A 21097-nucleotide genomic window follows, 5' to 3' on the forward strand; every position below is an offset into this window, starting at 1 on the left:
AAACGAGGGGGAATACTCCGGTAGTTCGATGTGTGTAGAGGTGTGTGTGGTTAAACGTACAGTAGCAGCCTCGATCTCTATTCAGCGGTTCTAATGAAGGGAAACGCAGTGAAGTAAACAGTAAAAGACACAGCCCTTTGCAGCTGGTGCTGCTCTTCTCAAATTCTGCTGAGTTACACGTTACTGCCTCCAGTGCCCTGTACGACGAAGCCAGTTCAACAGACCCTGGGTATGTTTGAGTTACCCGGCTTAACTAACCCTAACAAACGCGATGTCGCTAAGCGGTCCTACGAAGCTGGTTATCAACTCAGTAAATCAACCAGGGTTTCTCTGTCCGACTGAGAGCGCGTTCACGTGAAAGGGACGGGGTTAGCAACATTTGACCAATCACAAACATGGAGACGTGTTCAGACAGCGCAGCGTCATAATTCATGAATAAGTAAAACGTGGCCCCCAGGGCTCCGTAGGATGCTTTGTTTCGGGCATAGAGCTTTTTTTTTAGCAGTTAGCATTTAGCTCATTTTTAGCCAGAGCTCCCTTGGCTCTTGGTTCTCATTCCGCTGGATCATCAAAGTTTATTTTGCTGTTGTAACACAAATTAGACTCAGCACTTGCCCGTCCCATGTGACTCCCAGTGCTTCGAGTGCCGAGTCCGAGCTGCCACAGCTGCTAACTGAAGCTCGGTCCCCAAAGCCGCTTCACGTCTCATCCCAGCAAATCAGTTCTATAGTGCAGCTCCCACTGCCAAAGTGAACCCACAAAGTTCAAGCCATACATGGTTTTAAGAGAACATTTTTTGGGGCTGTCTCTCCGATTTTTGGAACATTTGGAATGTTCTTTGTGAAACACTGCCCTCTCTTTCTTTGGAGTGGTTAGGATGAGACGTGAATCTTACGAGATATTCCCATTGCACCTTTAATAGCCATAAATGTTCAACAATATCTTTATCCTATATTTATTATTTTTGACTACCATCTGCACCATCTCTTTCCAGGTGAGTTCCTGAACTATGATATTATGCTGGGAGTGAACCAGGGCGAGGGCCTTAAGTTTGTGGAGCTTATCGTGGACAACGAAAACGGCGTTCAGGCAAACGACTTTGACTACGCCGTGTCCAGTTTTGTGGATGACCTCTATGGCTACCCAGAGGGTAAAGACATCCTCAGAGAGACCATCAAGTTCATGTATACAGACTGGGCCGACAGGCACAACCCAGAGACCCGCAGGAAAACACTGCTGGCCCTTTTCACCGACCACCAGTGGGTCGCGCCAGCTGTTGCCACAGCTGACCTGCACTCCAGCTTTGGATCGCCAACATACTTCTATGCCTTCTACCACCACTGTCAGACAGAACAGGTGAGTCTGTTGATGTCTACGTAATTCTACATACAGTATCAGGGTATATGCAGGAATCCTGAAGTCAAATGTAAGACCTTTTAAGACCTTTTTTAAGACCCTTTCCATACATTTCAAGACCTCATCGCCACTTGGAGTTTTAACCGGTTACATTGGCGACACACTTTACCTCACATTTACTATATACAGTATCGTCCTTCCTCCTTATCTTCCAACCATTTGGACGCAGACTTGCATTTCCCCATAACGATGTTGTTTAAAGTCCATGAAATGTCCAAAATAAACGTTATTCTGTGTTAATAAATCGCTTCATCACTTTCCACTGTTTCATTTGACATATCAACATCAATGATTCTTTCCATAAATACCCCCCAAATAACATGAAATGTGTGCCACTTTCCCGTGTTATTCCGCTCCGGTAGCGAAAAGCTTGCCAGCCATTAACCCAGCTGTGTGACGTCACACGTGGCAAACACCAGCCCCGTCTGGATTGTTTGTTTTGTATCCTTCCGCTATTTTCGCTCAACATATGTGTAACCGGACCTCGCTAAACTTTTTTTATCTAACAATTCATGATGGGGAAGCGATGTGTAGTTGTGAGCTGTGAATGTTTCCTGATTGCTATAAACATTGATCATGGGTGCTGGAAGATTGTGCACAAAACTCGGGTCAGAATTAAGTTACTACAGGTGTTATGCCAGCTTGAGCTAAATGTCACCAGAGTACAGTGAACTTGCCTAGTGACTGAAATATATAAAAGTTGAAGTGAAATAAGTAAGGCCAAAAATGAATTACGTCTGAATATCTTTATTATTTGTACCACTTTTAATTATTTGTGGGCTCGCACATATACCAAAATAGACTAATGTACACTGCAATGAAGATCAAATGTTACAAGTGAAAAATTAACAAAAGAACCCTTTTTTATTTATCAAACAGTAAATTAATACAATCTTACAAACTTGTGATTTGGAAAATGTTGTTATATTTACATGTTTCTTTGGAAAATAATATTGTAAATGATGTACTTTGTAAATTATTTACATCATGCGAAACCATTTTAACCAGTTCAGCTGCATGACTTATGTCAAATTACAGATTTGGCAATTGAAATCCCTGATAGCGGCCTCCCGGTTCAGGGTAAGTCTTCCGTATCTCGGTTACAGCACAGGCAGCGGGACTCTGATTTTTGGGCCGAGTACACCCCAACGTACAAACTGTCGATAAGCTGTATATCGATACTTCCTAATGAAAAAAAAGTATACAGATTATAAATATATTTGGAGAAAAATAAAATGTTATGTAGTCCTATTATGTAGCAATGGTTACAAATTGGCTTATAACATGATATTTGTATTTTACTTGTACAAAATAAATATGAGGTTGTACATGACTGCTTGAAAGAATCATAGACCTCTTATATATTTCCTCACATGTGTAGTTGTTTCTTTCCCCAAGCATACATTGAACTTGCATACACAGAAAAAATAAAAGCCAAGCTGTTTTTGACTGCTTGAAAGAGTTTAATGGTATATTTAAAAGTGTACCATATCTATAGCGACTAAAAGTATTATATGAAAGCAAAGCTGCAATAGGCAGTTGGGTCAATCAATATTTACTTACTGGTGTAGTGGGCCATCAACTGCTCTGTGTTGTTGTTTGTATTGAAGATACGCTATTTTCAGTGTCCAAACACTGAGACAGCCTTCTCTAAAGCCTGGGTGGCTAATAATGCACCTTGGTTTCTCGTCGGTGTCTTCTATCTGGTCAGTAGTTTGCAAACTGTCTATTTGTTCCATCACCTGCCAGATCTCTCTGCAGCATACACATTCATCTGCAGTGGGCATGCTTTCACAGCATTGACATGTACACCTGAATATTGTACATAACATAAAAAAAAAACAATATCTGCCGGACGTGTGAGGAACAGAGGACAAATTAAGATCGACATTTAGTGCAGGTCAAATTAAATAAAACAGAATTTACCATTCAGTATTGCCGACTCGAGTCTCTCCGGCTGCGGAATCCGCTTCTCTTTCACAAGTTTCTGCCTCGTTGTTCGATTGCCGGGCAGGAGGCTCGTACTGATAAGGCAAGATGCCTTGAAGTGAAAGGCTAGCTGGTTCACTCTCTACTTCTGTAACTGAATCCAGATAACCCACCGAATCTGAGCTTGAATGATCGCTGTCGCTGTCGCTGTCTGAAGTTATCGCGTTGCTTGCCATTTGGACTGATTTGATCAAATGGCAATATTTGCCACGTGTGACGTCACCGCTCGTTCGGGAGTGATCGGGGGCGTACTCGGCAAACTTCGGAACCAACATCGGTTTTTAACGTATATGTCATTTAATTATGACCAAACTTTAAACATTTTTATTTATTTTTATTCTGGTGATATCTAAACTACATGTTAAAAAACACCTGTGTTAGATGCATTACATGGCCTTTAACAACCGGCGTAAACGGACCTTCGTGCGCTATCAAGCAATGAGCGTGCAATGTGCTGTTCAGATGACGTCACATCCAACGGGATGCCATAAATAAACTACACAGAATCACACTACACACCTACACAATGATTACATTCAGACACACTGTAGAATATAACCTCTTTGGACAATTGATATACTTATTGAAAACAAGCTACAAAATGTTATACCTTGGAAAATTCCAAGAGTATCCTTTATTAATCATCAATATGATCAAAGTTACAAAATGCTTCTGGTGTGTTCTTAGTCCTCCTGGATAAAGCTGTCAGTTTCTGCTAAAAGAGACAAACGTAGACAATGACATTATCTAAGAAAACACAGACATGGTAGAGTAAGATGTATGGACCCCTGGTACATGTAGCTATCATTTGAGAGCAACTCACTGCATCAATGAAAATGCTTTCAAGAGGTATGGTTTCAGATCATTGAATTTTAACCAAGATTTCTCTTTTGCACAATCCTAAGAAGTATTGTTCTCAGTTTTTTTAGATTGGTACTGGTATATGCTACATAACTACATAAATCAATAAAAGCAAAAAAGAATGACACTAAAACCACTCATAAATGGACTTATTCCTTGAACAACCTTAAAAATGTTTAAGACAACTGCTCCCTTGAACTGCTATGGGGGGTTTCTTACTGACACAAAATAGATGTCCGCATGAAGAATACATTTGCATGAACTAAAAGGACTTTTTTGTTTAATGAACAAATTCAAATTTTAATCAAACAGATACAAACCGCACAACTTCATTTAAACACATTTTAACTTGTTTTACCAGCCACAAATAGCCATAGTACAACCTTGCAGATTTGATTTCAGCCTATCTAACAGCATGCACATTATGCATGCAGATTGCTCAGATTCTTTACTGATGTCAGAACTTACAAGGAACTGCAGCTCATCCTGGGTCTTTTGCCACCCCAGTTGGACATTCCTCGAGCAAAGTCAAAATTGAGTCAATAAATGTGGATCTTCTCCTCAGTTTGATGCATCTGAATCAACCAGATTCAAGTCATGTTTTTGCATTTATTTATGTCTTGACTTGTTTGCCATTGCCCAGCCTCTGAAGTTTCATCAGCTTTGACCCACCTTGAAGCTTTAAGTGTATCCAACAGAATCCTCATACACAATTAGATTTTCTATAATTACTGTAATACAACGAGATTGTCACTGAAAAGCAGGCTGCCACACGTTGCTTTAGAATAAGCGTCTTTGTATCACATGTGGGTACAAATGTGCTTCAGATTGTTTTGAGCACAAAACGTAAATGCTTTACGGCATGGCAAATTGCCCAACAGTACATTGAGAAAGCATGTCTATATTATTCTAGTTACATTATTGTAACTGACCAGTTTGCACCCGTATACCCTCAGAAATGTCCTTTAGGTTTATTGGCTTCCTAACTCCTAGGTCAACTTATTACTACTTTCTGCATATTTGTTTTTCTTCTAATTATGCAATAGTGAAAGAAAGTTAGCAGTAGCAATTGTATCCACATATTTTCATAAGGCATATTTTTCATTCAACAGACTTCAGCTCATAACATATACTTTATTTAACATTTTAGTTTAGAATTTAGCTCAAAGCCACCCTCTTCTGTCTGCGCCATTCCTTTATTTTCCATCTTGTCTCTCTGTAATACAATGAATAATGGACCAGATATGGTGGGCAAAATAATATTAAAAACTTATCTCATTTCCTCTTTTCTTTCTGAAAAAAAGTATTGCATTTTCTCAGCTTGTTTGGTCTGTCTGTGTCTATGTATGGTCACAATATTCACAGTGTCAGCAGCAAAAGTAATGCCTCTCAGTGTCCTGCGTCTGTCACATAAATGTAATAATACTGATCTGATTTGATTCGTCTGCTGTTCATTAGGTACCGCCGTGGGCAGACGCAGCACATGGAGATGAGATTCCGTATGTATTTGGCCTACCGATGATCGGGCCAACAGAGCTGTTTCCCTGCAACTTCTCCAAGAACGACGTGATGCTCAGCGCCGTGGTCATGACCTACTGGACCAACTTCGCCAAAACAGGGTACGATGACACCACAAATACATAACTCCTCATGGCCAATACAAGTTACTTTCTACGTGCTTTCCCTATGGACAGGGAACTCTGTCAAAACCTGTTTACTGATTTCAATTGTAGCGTAAGTTGGTTTGAAAGTCCAGGTTTACTACAAACCTACAAAACTAGGTTACTGTCTTTCTCCAGGGATCTTAATGCTTAAATGTTACCATGTTTGTGCAGTGAGGATATAGGACTAGAGAAACCTGGTTCCCCTAGCTAGATTTCTCTTGGGACAACAATGTCTCAGCTATGTATAAGGGAAACTGGGTCTCTAGCAGCTTTTAAAACTGTGTTGGTGCACAACAAAGACTTCATTTGGTAGGAGAGTAACATCCGAGCAGGTGGATGATAGGACAGATCTTTACATAGAGCAATGCAACCTTGAGTTTATAAATCACTACTGCTGAACATTTACTAAATGTTATTTAGAGTGGTCCAGTAATGAGTCCTATAAAACCCGAAAATGACATTTAAAGACTAAACACGTATCAAAGTCAACAGCTTTTTAAACGTGTTTGTTATAAGATGCCTGAAAAGGGTCTGTTGGTAACACAAGCTTAAGACTCACGTTTTATTCTACCACTTGAATTAGATCAGTAAATACCCAACTCGTTGATGATTGAAGCTTTCTTGTGTGGTTAAAACTGAGGTTGCTAACAAGTAACCTCATAATCTATTAAACGTCATCACGCCGAACATTAACCACCTTTAGCATAGCAGTGGTAGTTCGATTATAGCCTAACGTTAGCTTTTTACTTCTGCTGATTGTATTAATGCTTCAGAAATCCCAAACATGTTAACTATGATAAGTGTGTGTTGGCCACAGAACTTATTTTCTGCAATATACCAAAATCCAATATAAATATTCCATTGATTTTTGGTAAGGGAGCCGTTGTGAAAGTTCCGGTACCCTACACAAATACATCATCACTGCACTACTCTATTAAGACACACGCTGACCATGAAGTGAGGACATTTCTTGTCCTCCTCAGCCTGCTCTGACACTGTCACAAAAACAAAATATTCGAAAAACAGGACTGACACTATAACAATTCAAATAAGAGGATTATGGTTTCAAAGTAAGATCAGCGGTATAGGAGAAGTAACTCATATTACTGACTGGCTGCATGACCTCTTCCAGGCTGTATTGCACCATAAATACTGTTAAGACTTTTTCTCCAAATTATCTGTCCAGTCATTGTCCCTGGAGCAACCTGATTTACAAGCATGGTCTAATTATACATATAAGTTTTGTATAAAGGTCAGCCATGAGGTTATATAAACCATTTTTGTTGCCATCTGCTCTGTAATTCCTCAAACAGCAATTGACAACATGCAATTACCTTTACAAGACCATGAAATAATTGATAATTTCATTGTTATTGTGTTCCCTCAATATTAACCTATATTTGATGACCAGGAGTTGTGCTATCATGTTTTATGGACTGTACAGTGTAATTGGTATTCTACGCAGATACCCTATCTTCAAATACATTCTTAATTATTGGCCGTAGCCTGCAGAGTGACATTTTCGATAGGATAAAATTAAAATCATTCTCCCTCCCTTCTGTCTCGCCTGCTTTAGAGCATATAGTCATGGCGGTAATTGTTTTTTGAGAGCGTAATGGGGGGACATTGGCTTTTTCTGTGCACTGCCCAGTAGCCCTAAGGGGAAGAGAAAGGCCTAATGATCTACATATATAACCCCAAATTGACGTGGAATGCCGGGTACCTGGGAGATTTATGCCGCCAATTTGAATGGTTAAGCGTGTTCCTGATGAGGTCTGGCTGGCTCCATATGCCGTTTTCAGACAATGGGGCTCTCAGTGACTCAGAATGGGCCTCCATAGCTCTCTCATGGCTGGCTCTGTTCTGCTCAGATTAAGTGAAAGGGGGTGTATTTAGCACCGGAGCCCATGTGAAATGTGCTCTGTAAGCTATGCAGTATATACAGCATATAAAAGGGGAGTTCAAATGGGGTTTCAGACCTGCCATTTACAGGGTAGCTCAGCCTTGTTTTATTATGGCCTAATTCCGATGGTATATAAAAAAATCGTAGCTTTTTCTTAGTTTGGGCTATAGTAGCTACTATATGCTTGATGAAAATGTTGCTTGAACTGCATCTTTACCTGAACAAATTTCAATAGATATTTGTAATGTATAAATTATAATGTATATAAAAAGTTTAATTCTAGACGCGCATCCTCAATTTAAAAATGGTGACATGCTAATTTGGCATTTGAATAAAACTTGAAATTATTAAGAAGGCTTCTTATATTTTCATTCAATCAGAAAACAGAAAACCAATCATCGGCGGGCAAAATTACCCCATTTGACCTTTTTTTATCAGGTGTGAAACTGTTGATTAATCGACCCATTTCAAGAAACCTTGGGACTGCGTTTCAGTATTTTCATAATTGCGTTGATTAGCCTGAGGGAGATGCTACAACATTTGAATAAACAGACAGTCTCAAAAGGTCTACCAGTATTTCCCACAGAATTCGATTCTATTTGTGGGGGCAACGCAAAAAAAAAAAAAAAAATAAAAAAAAAAATAATATATATATTTTTTGTTATGAGATCCATTTGTGGTGGACGATATTTAATTGTAGCGGCCCGCCACAAATAAATCAATGTATGGGAAACACTGTCTACTCTACTCTACTCTACCATTAATTTGACTTTAGTTCTTCATGTGACCTTAAGAAAACAACTTCAAAGTAACATCACTACTGGTGAGTAGAGGACTGAATCTTTAATGGGAGGCAATGTGTTATCCCCTGCATTGTTTCAGATGTGCTTGTATTGTTCTGCCAACACATTCTCACTCCCTGATAGTCCAATAGCGACGCTTGGTCAGGGTCCTTTGGCGTGCAGTTGTGACGCCAAAGGACTTCCTTCAGCTTCATAAACGGACGCAAAGAGCTTTCAACTGATTGCGATTCCCATCGGCGGGAATGGGAGCTCACTTTAACTGCCGCCGACATGGACGGATGCGGTGCTTCCCTGAGCGTCAAATACCGCCGCCGATGGGAATACATTGCAATCAGTTGAAAGATCCACAGATCTCACATCTCTATGGATTTTTTAATAAGCAACCCTTTTAATCTTTTTCTCAGGGATCCAAACCAACCTGTCCCCCAGGATACCAAATTCATCCACACCAAGCCCAATCGCTTTGAAGAGGTGGCATGGACACGCTACAACCAGAAAGACCAGCTTTACCTCCACATCGGCCTGAAGCCCCGCGTCAAAGAGCATTACCGTGCCAACAAGGTTAGAAGCTACTAAATGCACTTTCGTTTTGAATGTTGATAATACCTATACCTTGTTGTGCCAACAATGTATAGTTAGAAGCTACTAAATGCACTTTCGTTTTGAATGTTGATAAAAAATACTAGCAGAACTGAAAACGATAACAATCAGGGAATGGATTTATTTGATTGTTGGAAGTATATTTGGTTAATTAATATAAGATGTTGTTGTATCATAGGGCTGCCTCTCTTTTATTTAGAATTGATTACAATATTAACGTACGCTGCATAGATAATCCTATCTGGAGAAGCCATGAATAAAAGAGTATTTGATCCAAATGTATCAACAGGCTAACTGTTGACCAATCAGATCTCAAAAGTCCCTGTCAGTATCAACTGTAGATTTGCTTTCCAATATAAATATAACAATAGTTATCATACGTATTGTTTGCATTATCATTCAGTCAAACATTCTTTTATGGATGACCACCTTGCTCTTTAGTTGCATGACTTTTACTTCATTTGAGATATTGGCATCCATGTAGTCACAATGAATACATTGCCATAGTGTAATGGTGCATTGATTTTGAGACGCTCCTCTCAATGCTCTTCACATTTATGGTTTCCCTTCATTTATCTCCAACTTCTCTTTTCCCTCTCCCCAGGTCAACTTGTGGTTGGAGCTGGTTCCTCATCTGCACAGCCTCAATGATGTCACCCAGCTCATCCCCACCACCACCAAGGTTGGTACTAAAACCTCTTTAGCTTATCCTGCTTCTGAAAATAAACTACGTGAGTGATTCTCTTCAAAGGTTTTGGAGAAGCAACTGTAATAAAATAATTTAAAGATCATTATTGTGATGGTTTGTTGACCTAACTTAGGTCAACAAATACAAATTACCATTTTGAATGTCTACTTATGTGTTTAGACAAGATATTAGTGATGGGAATTACAGCTCTTTGAAGGGAGCAGGATCTTATGGCTCCGTTCCTTTGTGAGAGCCGTTCAAAAGAGCCATTCTTTTTTTAAGGGGGCGGGGTTACTAGGTTTATCTTCGAAACATACCTTTTATAATTCAATCAAATGTAGGCCTGTTTTGACTAATGATTTATATGTGTACAGATACATCACTGAAATTATTCAATACATCCTTTGTACTGAAGTATTCAAAAGTAAAAATTACATATTTAATATAAATGATTTTCTGCGGCCAATTGTTTTCATTGCATTTACAGACCCTGGTAACTCTCTGATTGTAGAACCACGCAAAAAAAAAAGAAGCAGATAGCAACACCTACAAACTGACAACAGATCTTTTCTGAGCCTAAAAATAATCATAAATAAATAACATGACCAAAATAAATATATTGCAATGCTCAAAACAGCAGCATCCAACAGTCTCTAATCATTGGATATTACATGTCACTGCCTACATGCACGGAGCACCCGTAGCGCGGAGATCATCATATCATTATGGCTTGTATTACTTAACAACAAAAAACAAAAAAACTCTTTGAGCCGCCTCGTTCGCCTCGTTCATCACTACAAGATATGACAGACATGATACATATTAAAGAGTTGAACATTAAATGCTCCTTATACAGAGGTAGAAATTCCCATGTGTTCACACGATCAGCCCAAATTTGACGTAAACATCAGCTTTATGTTTTCATCCTATATTTGTACAGTATATCAGGTATTATAAAGAATGTAAACATAGAGTTTAAGTAAAGTAGACTTTTGGGAAGTTACATTTATTGAAATAGGTTTTGTGTTTAATGGGTTGGGTTTTTTCATGTCTCGCATACCTTACCTTACTGGAGGTTGGCTATGGCTCCCCACATAGTCCATTGATGGGTATATCGATATTTGGAATGCGTCCCCACCAGAAGAATAACAGTGTTGGTAATTTGATCAAAAGCTTAAAGAAATGGTTTACCATTTTGAGAAACACATTTATTTGTTGAAAGTAAAAACAAAAGGGATCAATACCACTTCCATGTGTTTGCATTAAAGTTACATACTATAAGATAAATAATTGTTCGCCTGATAAGGACAGCTTTTATGTTACATATGCATGTGTCATGAGTACATAACTAACACAGATAGCTAGTCGACAACAGCTACAGAGCAGAACATCAACCAAGTGCCATCCCAGTTATGAATACACCCACAAACAGTCAATCAAATATTATCCAGTTTCATCAAACTCATCTGAGTGCTGTAAGGCCTTATGCTCATTTCCTAAGAGATTGTACAACCCTCTCCCCAATATCACGTTGCAATAGCAGCTGTTAGGGGGGCACAGTGGGACTTGCACAGTTTATCTCTATTCAGTGTAGCATCAAATCATTTTGCAGCTGTTATTTGAGGATGAAATTTAACGTAATGTTGCTTCAAGTATGAAGCTAGAGTTAGGTGATAGCTTTGCATTTAAAGATGGAGCTTCCTAGAAAAATCTGTCCAAAGGGTGTGAGGTCCATACACAAACATTTGCTATGATTAGGTTTGGTTTGTTAGATAATACTTGCACAAGACTTAAGTCCGCAGACTGTGCAGACTTATGCTCACTTTCCAAGTTTGATGACATCTAATATTTATTCTATACATCCAAACATTCACTATTTGTATTGTATACTGTAAAGAGAAACATTACAGAATACAAATATACCAATCATTTGTTCTATTTCATGCATACATCTATATTCAAACATATACAAGTCAGTCTTGGACCAATCTATATCATGAACATCGCAAACATCTGCAAGTTACGATTGGTCAGGCTTCAACGTGCAATCCAACTCATTTTCGGAGGCGAGTCGCAACAAGAAATCTATAATATTAGCTTTGCATTCATGGAGCTTACCGGAAAAGTCTGTCCGAAAGACGTTTGGTCCATACACAAACATTTGCAATAATGAATGTTTGGTTTGTTACTTGCACGAGACCTTAGTGTGCAGACTGTTGAGTTAAGATTTTTCTCAAAAAAACTCTTCATAGTTTTTAATTTACCTCCTGTCGACAGATCCCTCCACCGGAGTCTACCAACCGCCCCCCGAAGACCAAGCCAATGGTGACCAAACGCCCCAACCCGACTCCGTTCCCAACCGAGACCCAGGACAGCCACCTCCAGCCACACCTGGTGGACCAGCGCGACTACTCCACCGAGCTGTCGGTGACCATCGCTGTAGGAGCTTCCCTCCTCTTCCTCAACATTCTCGCATTCGCTGCGCTCTACTACAAGAAGGACAAGCGCCGGCACGACGTCCACAGGCGCTGCAGCCCCCAGCGGAGCGCCGCCAATGACCTGGCTCACACCCAGGAGGAGGAGATCATGTCCCTGCAGATGAAGCAGCACTCGGACCTGGACTGCAGGGGCGTGGGCGACTCTCTGCACCCGCACGACGTGGTGCTGAGGACTGCCTGTCCGCCGGACTACACTCTGGCCATGAGGCGTTCACCGGACGACATCCCGCTCATGACGCCAAACACCATAACCATGATCCCGAGCACCATGGGGGGGCTCACCTCGCTCCACTCTTTCAACACCTTCCCCAGCAGTGGGCAGAATAACACCCTTCCCCATCCGCACCCACACTCACATTCCACAACCCGGGTATAGCCCTGTGGAAGCACCCACACAGGCAGGACTCTGACGGCTGAGCCAAAAACGCCAACTGCTGCAGCAGAGACTTAAGGGCGACATGCTGACTACCGCAGATATGTCAGGAGCTGAAAAGCCAGCCTGGAGTTGCTGGGAACCAATGGAATCACACTGGGATTTTACAACACCCTGTTAATACCTGAGGGAATATAGTCAAAGGATTTCTGGGGGTTTGGACCAGAGGAAAAAAATAAAAATAATGATGTTTTTTTTGTAGAAAAATAAAAGACGTACAGAAAAAACTACACATAAGGAGTCGAAGAAAAACAACCTCACAAGCTAAAACAAAAAGGAGGATATTTCTTTTGTATTGTTATTTTTCGTTCTGATATTTCAGCAAAACAAGGTACAGTAAACTACTTTTTCTTCTAGCGACAGATATGGCCTTCGAGGCTTTTTGACAAATGACTGCTTGACAGTATTATCTGGGAGCAGAACAGAGCATCAGACACGCCTCGGAGGTAAGAAGAGGGGAGTGCTTTGTAAAAGAAAGAAAACACAGTGTTTTTCCTTTGGCATCGCGCAGCAGATTACTCTGTTTGCGGGGCGCGGAATAGATGAGGTGCAAACCAATTTAGGCATGTGTTAACTTCATAAATGGAGGCTATGTAAGATAAAACAATTGTTGAAGACAACAAAGGAAGGACTGGGAACTCTGAGGAACAAAATTAATCCTATATGCACAATGGAACCATTTTTTGAGGGGGAGAAAATGTCACAGATACTTTTCCGCCATTTATTTTTGAAGAATGGGAACAATTTTATTGTATAGAACCTATTTACATATCTAGATCTGTACACTAAGCACCAGGCTGTTTAAGCCCTCTTCTCTTAGGTGGGGGGGTGGGCGTCTATACTGCAAACCTGCCAGCAGGAATGAACCAGTGGGAATCGGGGATCCACCTACTGGCTTCCTGGTAGTTCCAACTTCAACACAGAGAGCTGGGGGACAAAGGATAATTGGATATTTTAGCACGATGCGCATGACAATTTATCTGCTTGATGGCTGCTCTGCTGATTATGTCATTATTAAGAATACTTTTCACCCTCTACCTTGCATTGGAGCTATTTCTGACGGATTTCCTGATTGGATTACAGGAAAACAAAGACCCTCGCAGGAACATGGGAAATACAGTTCCAAGGTTGTGGATGATCGTGGGCTCAAGTTGGGGACAGAAAAAGGGTGGGGGGGGGTGGGGGCTTGGATTATGGTAAAACTATCTTGCATAACTTAATATAGCTTGAGTGGAGCTGGGCATATAAGGACTAGTTTTGTACTCTGTGTGTTGGTACTACCTTTTGATAGTGGTTAAATCACATTTCACTGTATCAATCAAACTCATCGTACCTTCAGTTGAGATCAATGTTCTTTGCTATTCTACCTATTGGACCACTATAGAAGTAATTACCTGCACTGTTTATTTCATTGCCCACTTTCTCTTCTTATTTCTTTTACTGAAAAATGTGTTAATTGATTGACGCCCAAATGGTACAGGACAAAAAGGAGAATCACATGGCTGTGTAGCATTTCTTTTCATATATCCAGCCAGGAGATGTTTAAACATGAATGCCCGAACACGACTAGAACAAGTCAAAGGCCAAGCACAGACAGATCACATTGGGTGGAACTCTCGAGAAACAGCTCGTGTCACGGTAATTATTTAGTTTTTATCATTAGCCAATGTTAATCATTTATAGAGGCATATTGTCTTATGGGAAGAAAGAAGAAAATACCTCCCATAAAAGTCAACCCTCTTCACCTCACTCTAAAGAGCTACTTCTTTTCTTATTTTGGCCACACTCTTTTTTCTGCTAAGATTCTCTACCGTCTCATCTTATATACTGAATTGACAGGTGGGGCTGTTTAGCAAAACGGTTCCCCCTAGCATCCGCAGCGCCTTTAGTTTACTGTCTACTGCAAGACTGTCTGCTAACATCTTAAGGTCAGTGAGGCCTCTGCGGCTAACAATGTTAGCAAAGTGAGAAAGAATGTGTCACGCTGCAAAGGAGACTGCAGTAGGATCCAGTCGCTTAAGAGACATTGTTGGGGATAAGGTGGTGATCTTTAAAACAAAAAGAGAGCGGAGTCCCCTAGATGGCAATCCTATTGTGCTCAGAAAGAATGCTGGCAGAGAGATGCTACTTGGTAAGCTGAAACGCTTGTCTCCCTGTTTCCCTTTCACTAAAGTGTAGATGTTTGGAGGCCTCTGTTGTGAGAATACATCCTGCCCCCTTTGGCTCGCTCACAGGCACTGTGCAGTCATTCAAAATAATGAGTGCAGACTACTGTTACCCCATATAACTCTGCAGCAGACAAGCTGGGTGAGGGGGATACAATCTAGTGTGTCATAGTGAGGGTGGCTTTCCGGGATAAGATTTTAAATGGAATAAACTAATTACATCTGTGTACTCCAGATTCTTTCTCTGGATGAAATGAACCACCAAGGCTTGATCTGGGATTTGAACAAAAGGAAGATTCCGAGGCTTTTATCACACATCATTCTCATGGGCCAGGGATTTTTTTTAATACCCTTCTCTGTAAAAATAACACAAGCCAGCATCATAAAAGAAGTGTGAATTTCCGAATCTCGGAACAATACGCACTGTAGGACCGTTGGCATTTTACCGACAGGCCAAACCTTTTCAGCTCTAACACTCAGCCTGCCTGTTTCTGATCTCCCACACACATACATAACATATGCAAATTACAATTTGCGTGGAAACATGCTCACACACAACTATGTGCTAAATGATTAGGATTTTCAAGTGTTTTGGTATCTACTTAATATATTGTACAGTATATAGACTAACAACCTGATTGCCTGCCCTTGGACTCAAGATGTATTAGACCCATGTAAAAAGCTACAAGACTTTGTTTTTGTAACCCAAACCAATGGCTGAAAACCATTTAACAAGATGTTTGTAAAGCCTTGAAAGGAAAATGAAATACTGATGTTGCCTAAATAGCCTTCTGGCAGCAACATGCCCTTAAAAGCAAGACAAAATAAGAACCTCAAAAAATATTTATACATAACTTTTCATTTTGAAATATTCACCATTGTCTAACTTTCAGCTGTGTGAAGATCAAACTAAAAAAAATTATGACCAAACCCTAATTTCAACTATAAGGCTATAACTATTATGTGTTCTATGAGGTTAATCCAAAGGAGCACACTCTCATACTACCATAACCATGGTAAAGCAAAAATGAACGGTATTTTTTGTATTTAATTTCAATGAATGTTTAGCCAATTTGACTTAAACCTTCGGGCCAGGATCATTCATTGAAATTAATTAGATGTCATCCATTTGAAAAACCTGTATGCTGTGCACCAAAACCTTCACTATATCTTTTGTTTACTATAGAGAGAAACAAATTCATAAAATAAAGTAACAAATAATGGTTCAATTTCATTCATAAAAATCTGTTTTTGGCCAGTGTATATCATTTGCATCGCAAACGTCGTTAGCTAAGATTGGTCAGGCTTCAACATGCAGCCTTGCTAATTATCTGAGGCAAGTCACAACAAGAACTATGCAATCGCCTAATCTGACACAGTGGCCATCTCAAAGAAAAGAACGTTGTGTAGTCTAATCCGAACATGAGACCTAATATCACAGTGTGCTGTGGCCTTTCCCTTCATGGTGATCTATTTAAAACCATCCTGGGTCACAACATGCCTGCTTTTGTGTCATTGTTGTCCACTACAGGGCAACCGTAAACCATTTAAGGTTTAAACTAAAGTACAATTGCGAAACAAAATACAACAACATTAATTGGGTCTTGTCAGCCTACACAATAGTCATCACTAATTTAACAACACATATATCACAAGGATAGGGATAAAACCTTAGTACCCATCCAGTCCCTGCTCTACAAATAAATTACATGGGCCAAAGCAAAGGCCACTCATTGAATAAAACATGTAATTGCCCTAATGGGTAAATAGTCGAGCAATTGCAATGCCATGCTAAGTATCTGACAGCTGAGGGTGAATGCTAAATAATAGCTAACCGATGATACATGATAAATGCAGGCCAACTGTAGCGTGAGAGAAGAAGTGTTGGTCAGCACCTGACATATTAGAGATAAAAAATGGAAATTGCTAGAAGCTGTTGGGAACGTACTAATGTCGGCAGCAGCTAACATGATTTAGCATGTGTGGTGACTACACAAGTACTGCCGGATTGCTTGAGGATGAAAAAGTGCACTGACTAAAAAGTTGTTGGACAGAAGGTGCTGGCGATGACTCATGAATCAAGCGTTACATAAGCGAGGAAATGCATTAAATAACTTTCCCATGCCTTACAACCGACAGAGGATAAGCATGAATCACATTTAAACAGTATCATTAGTGTGAACAATTGTAACTTTTAAAAGTAAAAGCAGTGGATGACCTTCACACTCCTGGAGAGAAGCGCTGGCTGTCCAGATTGAGGGTGCTAATCAGAGTGTGACCTACTGTATCACTATTAAACCTACAGAAGTCATAAAAAAGGGCGCTAGGAGATTGATTAAATTGTGAGCTAGAAGCACAAACTGAGGGTCAGTTACAGTAGACCTTAGCATGACTGATTTTAGCAACAGCTAGCTGATGCTTCGCTGCTGATCAATGAGTTTAGAAATATTTTAAATATACCAGTAAAAAGAGAGACTGTGAATAACCACTCACTCGACATTAATGGAGGACTGACCACATAAAATGAGCCTGAAGCACTTGCTTGCTATTATTATTGGTAGACTGCTCCATAAATGTTATAGATAGCATGTTATTTGACTAATTGCATAACAGTCTATCAGAGTCATACAATAAGTAGGCTTTATCAATTTGAACCTCTTAACAGCCCCAATGTGAGCAAATAGGCATCTGACATAGCATTGTTGAGGTTTTTCATATTTATTTCACCAGTTTGTGTTAACATGTCATATGCTACATGTTTAGCTGTCAGCTAGCTTAGTGTGTGCTCAGCTGTTACTGTATGCTGTTGTCTACACATACTTACATCTGGATATCAATTGGATATTAAAGATGCCCTGTGAAGTTTTCTTTTTCTCTAGAACATTTGGCAAAACTTTCTAGATTACATTTCTAGTTCTAGAAATGTAATCTTTTCTCTTTTTTAGTTTGGTTGCTTGTTCTTATTGCACATCACCTTCTCTAACTGTTGATTTGCATTGTAGTGTAATACTCAGCCCCATGCTCTTGACTTGTGTTTGTATGCAGATAAACGCATCTTCTATTCAGAAAAACACGGTTGTGGGCATACAGTAGGCTACAATATACCAACATGACTGGTCATCTATCATTGAAACATCGCTCAACAGCACCACCGGTGGTCAAAGACTTCACAGGGTACCTTTAATGTCAAAGTTGCTTTTAAGTAAGGGCTACGACTAACAGACTAGGGCTAACAATAATGACTACACTGTTTCAGTTAAGTTATTCTCATCAATATTGAAAAGAGCTATTCGGCAATATTGTCATTCACATTAACATGTATTTGATTTCAAGAGAAAGCATTTTCCTTATTCAAGTGTTCAATTAACACAAATGTTAACACTGTACAATCAAATGTAATCAAAAATTGCTGCTATGATATCCTAAGTGATGGCTGACATGCCCCAAATTCCTGTAGATAATAAATTCACTAAATTCTGAAAGCAAGTATTTACCAAGTATTCAGGATTTTTCCAGGAGGTTTTTACATTCCTCATCAATGTAAAACGATTAGCGTTTACACACGAATAGTGCACTCAATCTCCAAAATTATTTTAGGAGCTCCTTACAGGGCCTTACACCCACCTACCCTTTGATAGAGGAACCATTAGGCCTTTAAACTCAGAACTAATAAGATTAAAACATAACTGGATTGTTAAACAGTCAAATAAATATGAAAAGAAGCTCAACTTTAACTGCAGGCTTGATACTGTTATGTGCCATGGCAATTTAAACAGGGATGACTATTTTCTGAGAAGGGTATACCTTTTGTTGAAATTCACCAGACCATAAAAACAGATTTTTTTTCACACCTTTTTCAAATAAAGTCTCTGATTTATGACTACATTAATGTTTGGTAGACAATGAATATTTTGAATATTCCCTCGATGCTTTGTGGTCAGGACACTGAACAGGTGCAGCATGCAGGAGTGTGTTTCCTTGTGTGTTTGGTAAAACACATCTTTTCAAACGTGTGTCAGCCCTTATTGAGTGGAGTTTGGGAAATTCCAATACTGATATTGTTCATAGTTCCGTTAAAGCGGAGGCCTGTACACTTTTTTTTATCCATCAGTGTGTATTTCTGCAATGTGCCTAATTGCTGTTTCTGTGTTAACATTTTTGAATATTCAGTTTATTTTATGTGTCATATGGCTTGACTTCAATTTTGTTATATTGGCTTCGCATTCATTATGAAACAACAGATGTACGATACAAGTCTGAGAAGGATTTACATCCAAAGTCACCTTCGTTTAAAACTGTGTGTCCATGATTTGAAGAGGGGAACTCCGAAACCAATCCAGGTAGCATTTCTTCAGTCATTTCTGTTGAATCCCAACACTAGTAGGTTTTAATGAGCAAGTTATATAGCAGGGTGAGTATGAAAACACACAGTTTGGGACTTAAGATACTTAAGAAACCCTGTTCTAGGGGGACGCTTCACTTTTGTTCCAGTGTGAACCTGCCCTGACCGCGGTCGACTGGTCGGCCCGTGCTGTAAAGAAAAAAACGGGGAACGGAGGAACGAGCACTGCGAATGAATGTAACGCAACGTGCCATTTTCTAACCTCAAATCTTAGCAGAAGTGACAACGACCAAACCTCAGATTCATCCTGAGAGGTTATTTTGCTAGCAGTCTGAAAAACTAAAAGGTGGATTTGTTCTTTGAATGCCATGTGAAACAGGGGGGCACTACGTGAGCTGGTCTGGCATTTGTAATGTAGATTATTTGTCACTTGTCTTTCTTTCTGGTTAAATAGTAATTACTCTTCTGGAGCACAATAAATGATTTTAATATGCTGAAATGTTTTTTTTTCTTCTTTCTCTTGAGTCTTCATTCATTATTTATTCTGGCTGTTCTTACTAAGTTGAATAATTGAATTTGTGAAGCATACATCAACCCTCACAAGTAATTACTGAGGCAATTTATTTGCGGAGAGATTACATTTGTTTTTGTGACTGCAAGCGAAACAAGCTTTGTCGGCGGCGGCGTGAATATTAAGATGAAAGTGACTCCTGGTGACATTTGAGTTGAAAAATTATAACACCATGTTCTAGCAGGAAAACCCACAGGTAAGAGGTAAACAGCTGTCACTCAGTCATATTGCAATGGGCAGAACATGTTAATAAGACATATATGAAACTGTTACATCTTTTCAAATCTTCTGTTTTGCCTTTGCTTCTCTTAGGTTGACTGATTTAGCTGGGTAAGATATATTTTGTAATTTTTTCTCGATACATCTAACAGTCTGTTGGGCATCCATATAGATCATGGCTCTTTTTGAATCATGCAATGTGAATATTCTTCAATATGAGAGAAGTTGCTGTTAGCTTAACCATTATTTCTGATCGATTTCCCTACATATAGCTCCTGGCACCGATGTTATTTATTTATCTGGGTTGCCCTGAGAGCTTAAGAAAACCCATGGAAATAGACATTATGCAGATAAAAAAACCTTCATCATTTGACAACAGTGCAAAAGAGAAAAAAACAACCAACAAACGAGTAAGTCACACACAATAGAACGTAAGAATATAAAAAAATATATATATTAACAATAATTTGATTACATGCTTTAGAAACTGTGGACCATTGCTTAAATTCAGGGGAGAAATCAACACAACGCTTACATCACTGCCTTCAGGGCCACCATATGTTAGAATTGTTTACATGTCTGATGATGTCGCAAAGAAACATTTGGGCATTTAATTAAAATGCTCGGGTAACCAATCAGCGCTGAGGATCTCAGCCTGCCGTCACTGACGTTGAACCGTTAGCTGTTAGCACACACAGCTCACAGCTCCTCATATCTGTTCAGAAACTGTGGAAAAGTTATAAATTAAAACAAACCACAGACTGTCTCTGGCATGGGGAATACAGTCGCTGCTTTATTTCTGTCTGTATGACGTTGTTGTGAGTGTGGACGGAGGAGCTACAACGTTATTCAGAAAATACACATTATAAAAGTGTTTCGCCTGACGTATTGTAAAACACTTGTCAAAGCACGGTTTTTAGTAACCGGTGTCAATATGTAGTTATT

The 21097-nt window shown here is 39.6% G+C and overlaps 1 protein-coding gene across 2 annotated transcripts in view; it reads left to right on the forward strand.

The window, feature by feature from the left end:
* nlgn1 (neuroligin 1) overlaps nt 1-17911 on the forward strand; it is a 462861-nt gene extending 444950 nt beyond the window's left edge. For both annotated transcript variants that reach the window (XM_079674266.1, XM_079674267.1), the window contains 5 exons: nt 995-1356; nt 5725-5885; nt 9041-9197; nt 9841-9918; nt 12202-17911. In XM_079674266.1, the coding sequence (XP_079530392.1) occupies nt 995-1356; nt 5725-5885; nt 9041-9197; nt 9841-9918; nt 12202-12798 (1355 nt within the window). In that variant the 3' untranslated portion in view covers nt 12799-17911. The remainder of the gene's footprint in view (nt 1-994; nt 1357-5724; nt 5886-9040; nt 9198-9840; nt 9919-12201) is intronic.
* The last annotated feature ends 3186 nt before the right edge of the window (nt 17912-21097 follow it).

The sequence above is a fragment of the Notothenia rossii genome (genome assembly GCF_949606895.1).
Source record: "Notothenia rossii genome assembly, chromosome: 1".
NCBI classification, from domain to species: domain Eukaryota; kingdom Metazoa; phylum Chordata; class Actinopteri; order Perciformes; family Nototheniidae; genus Notothenia; species Notothenia rossii.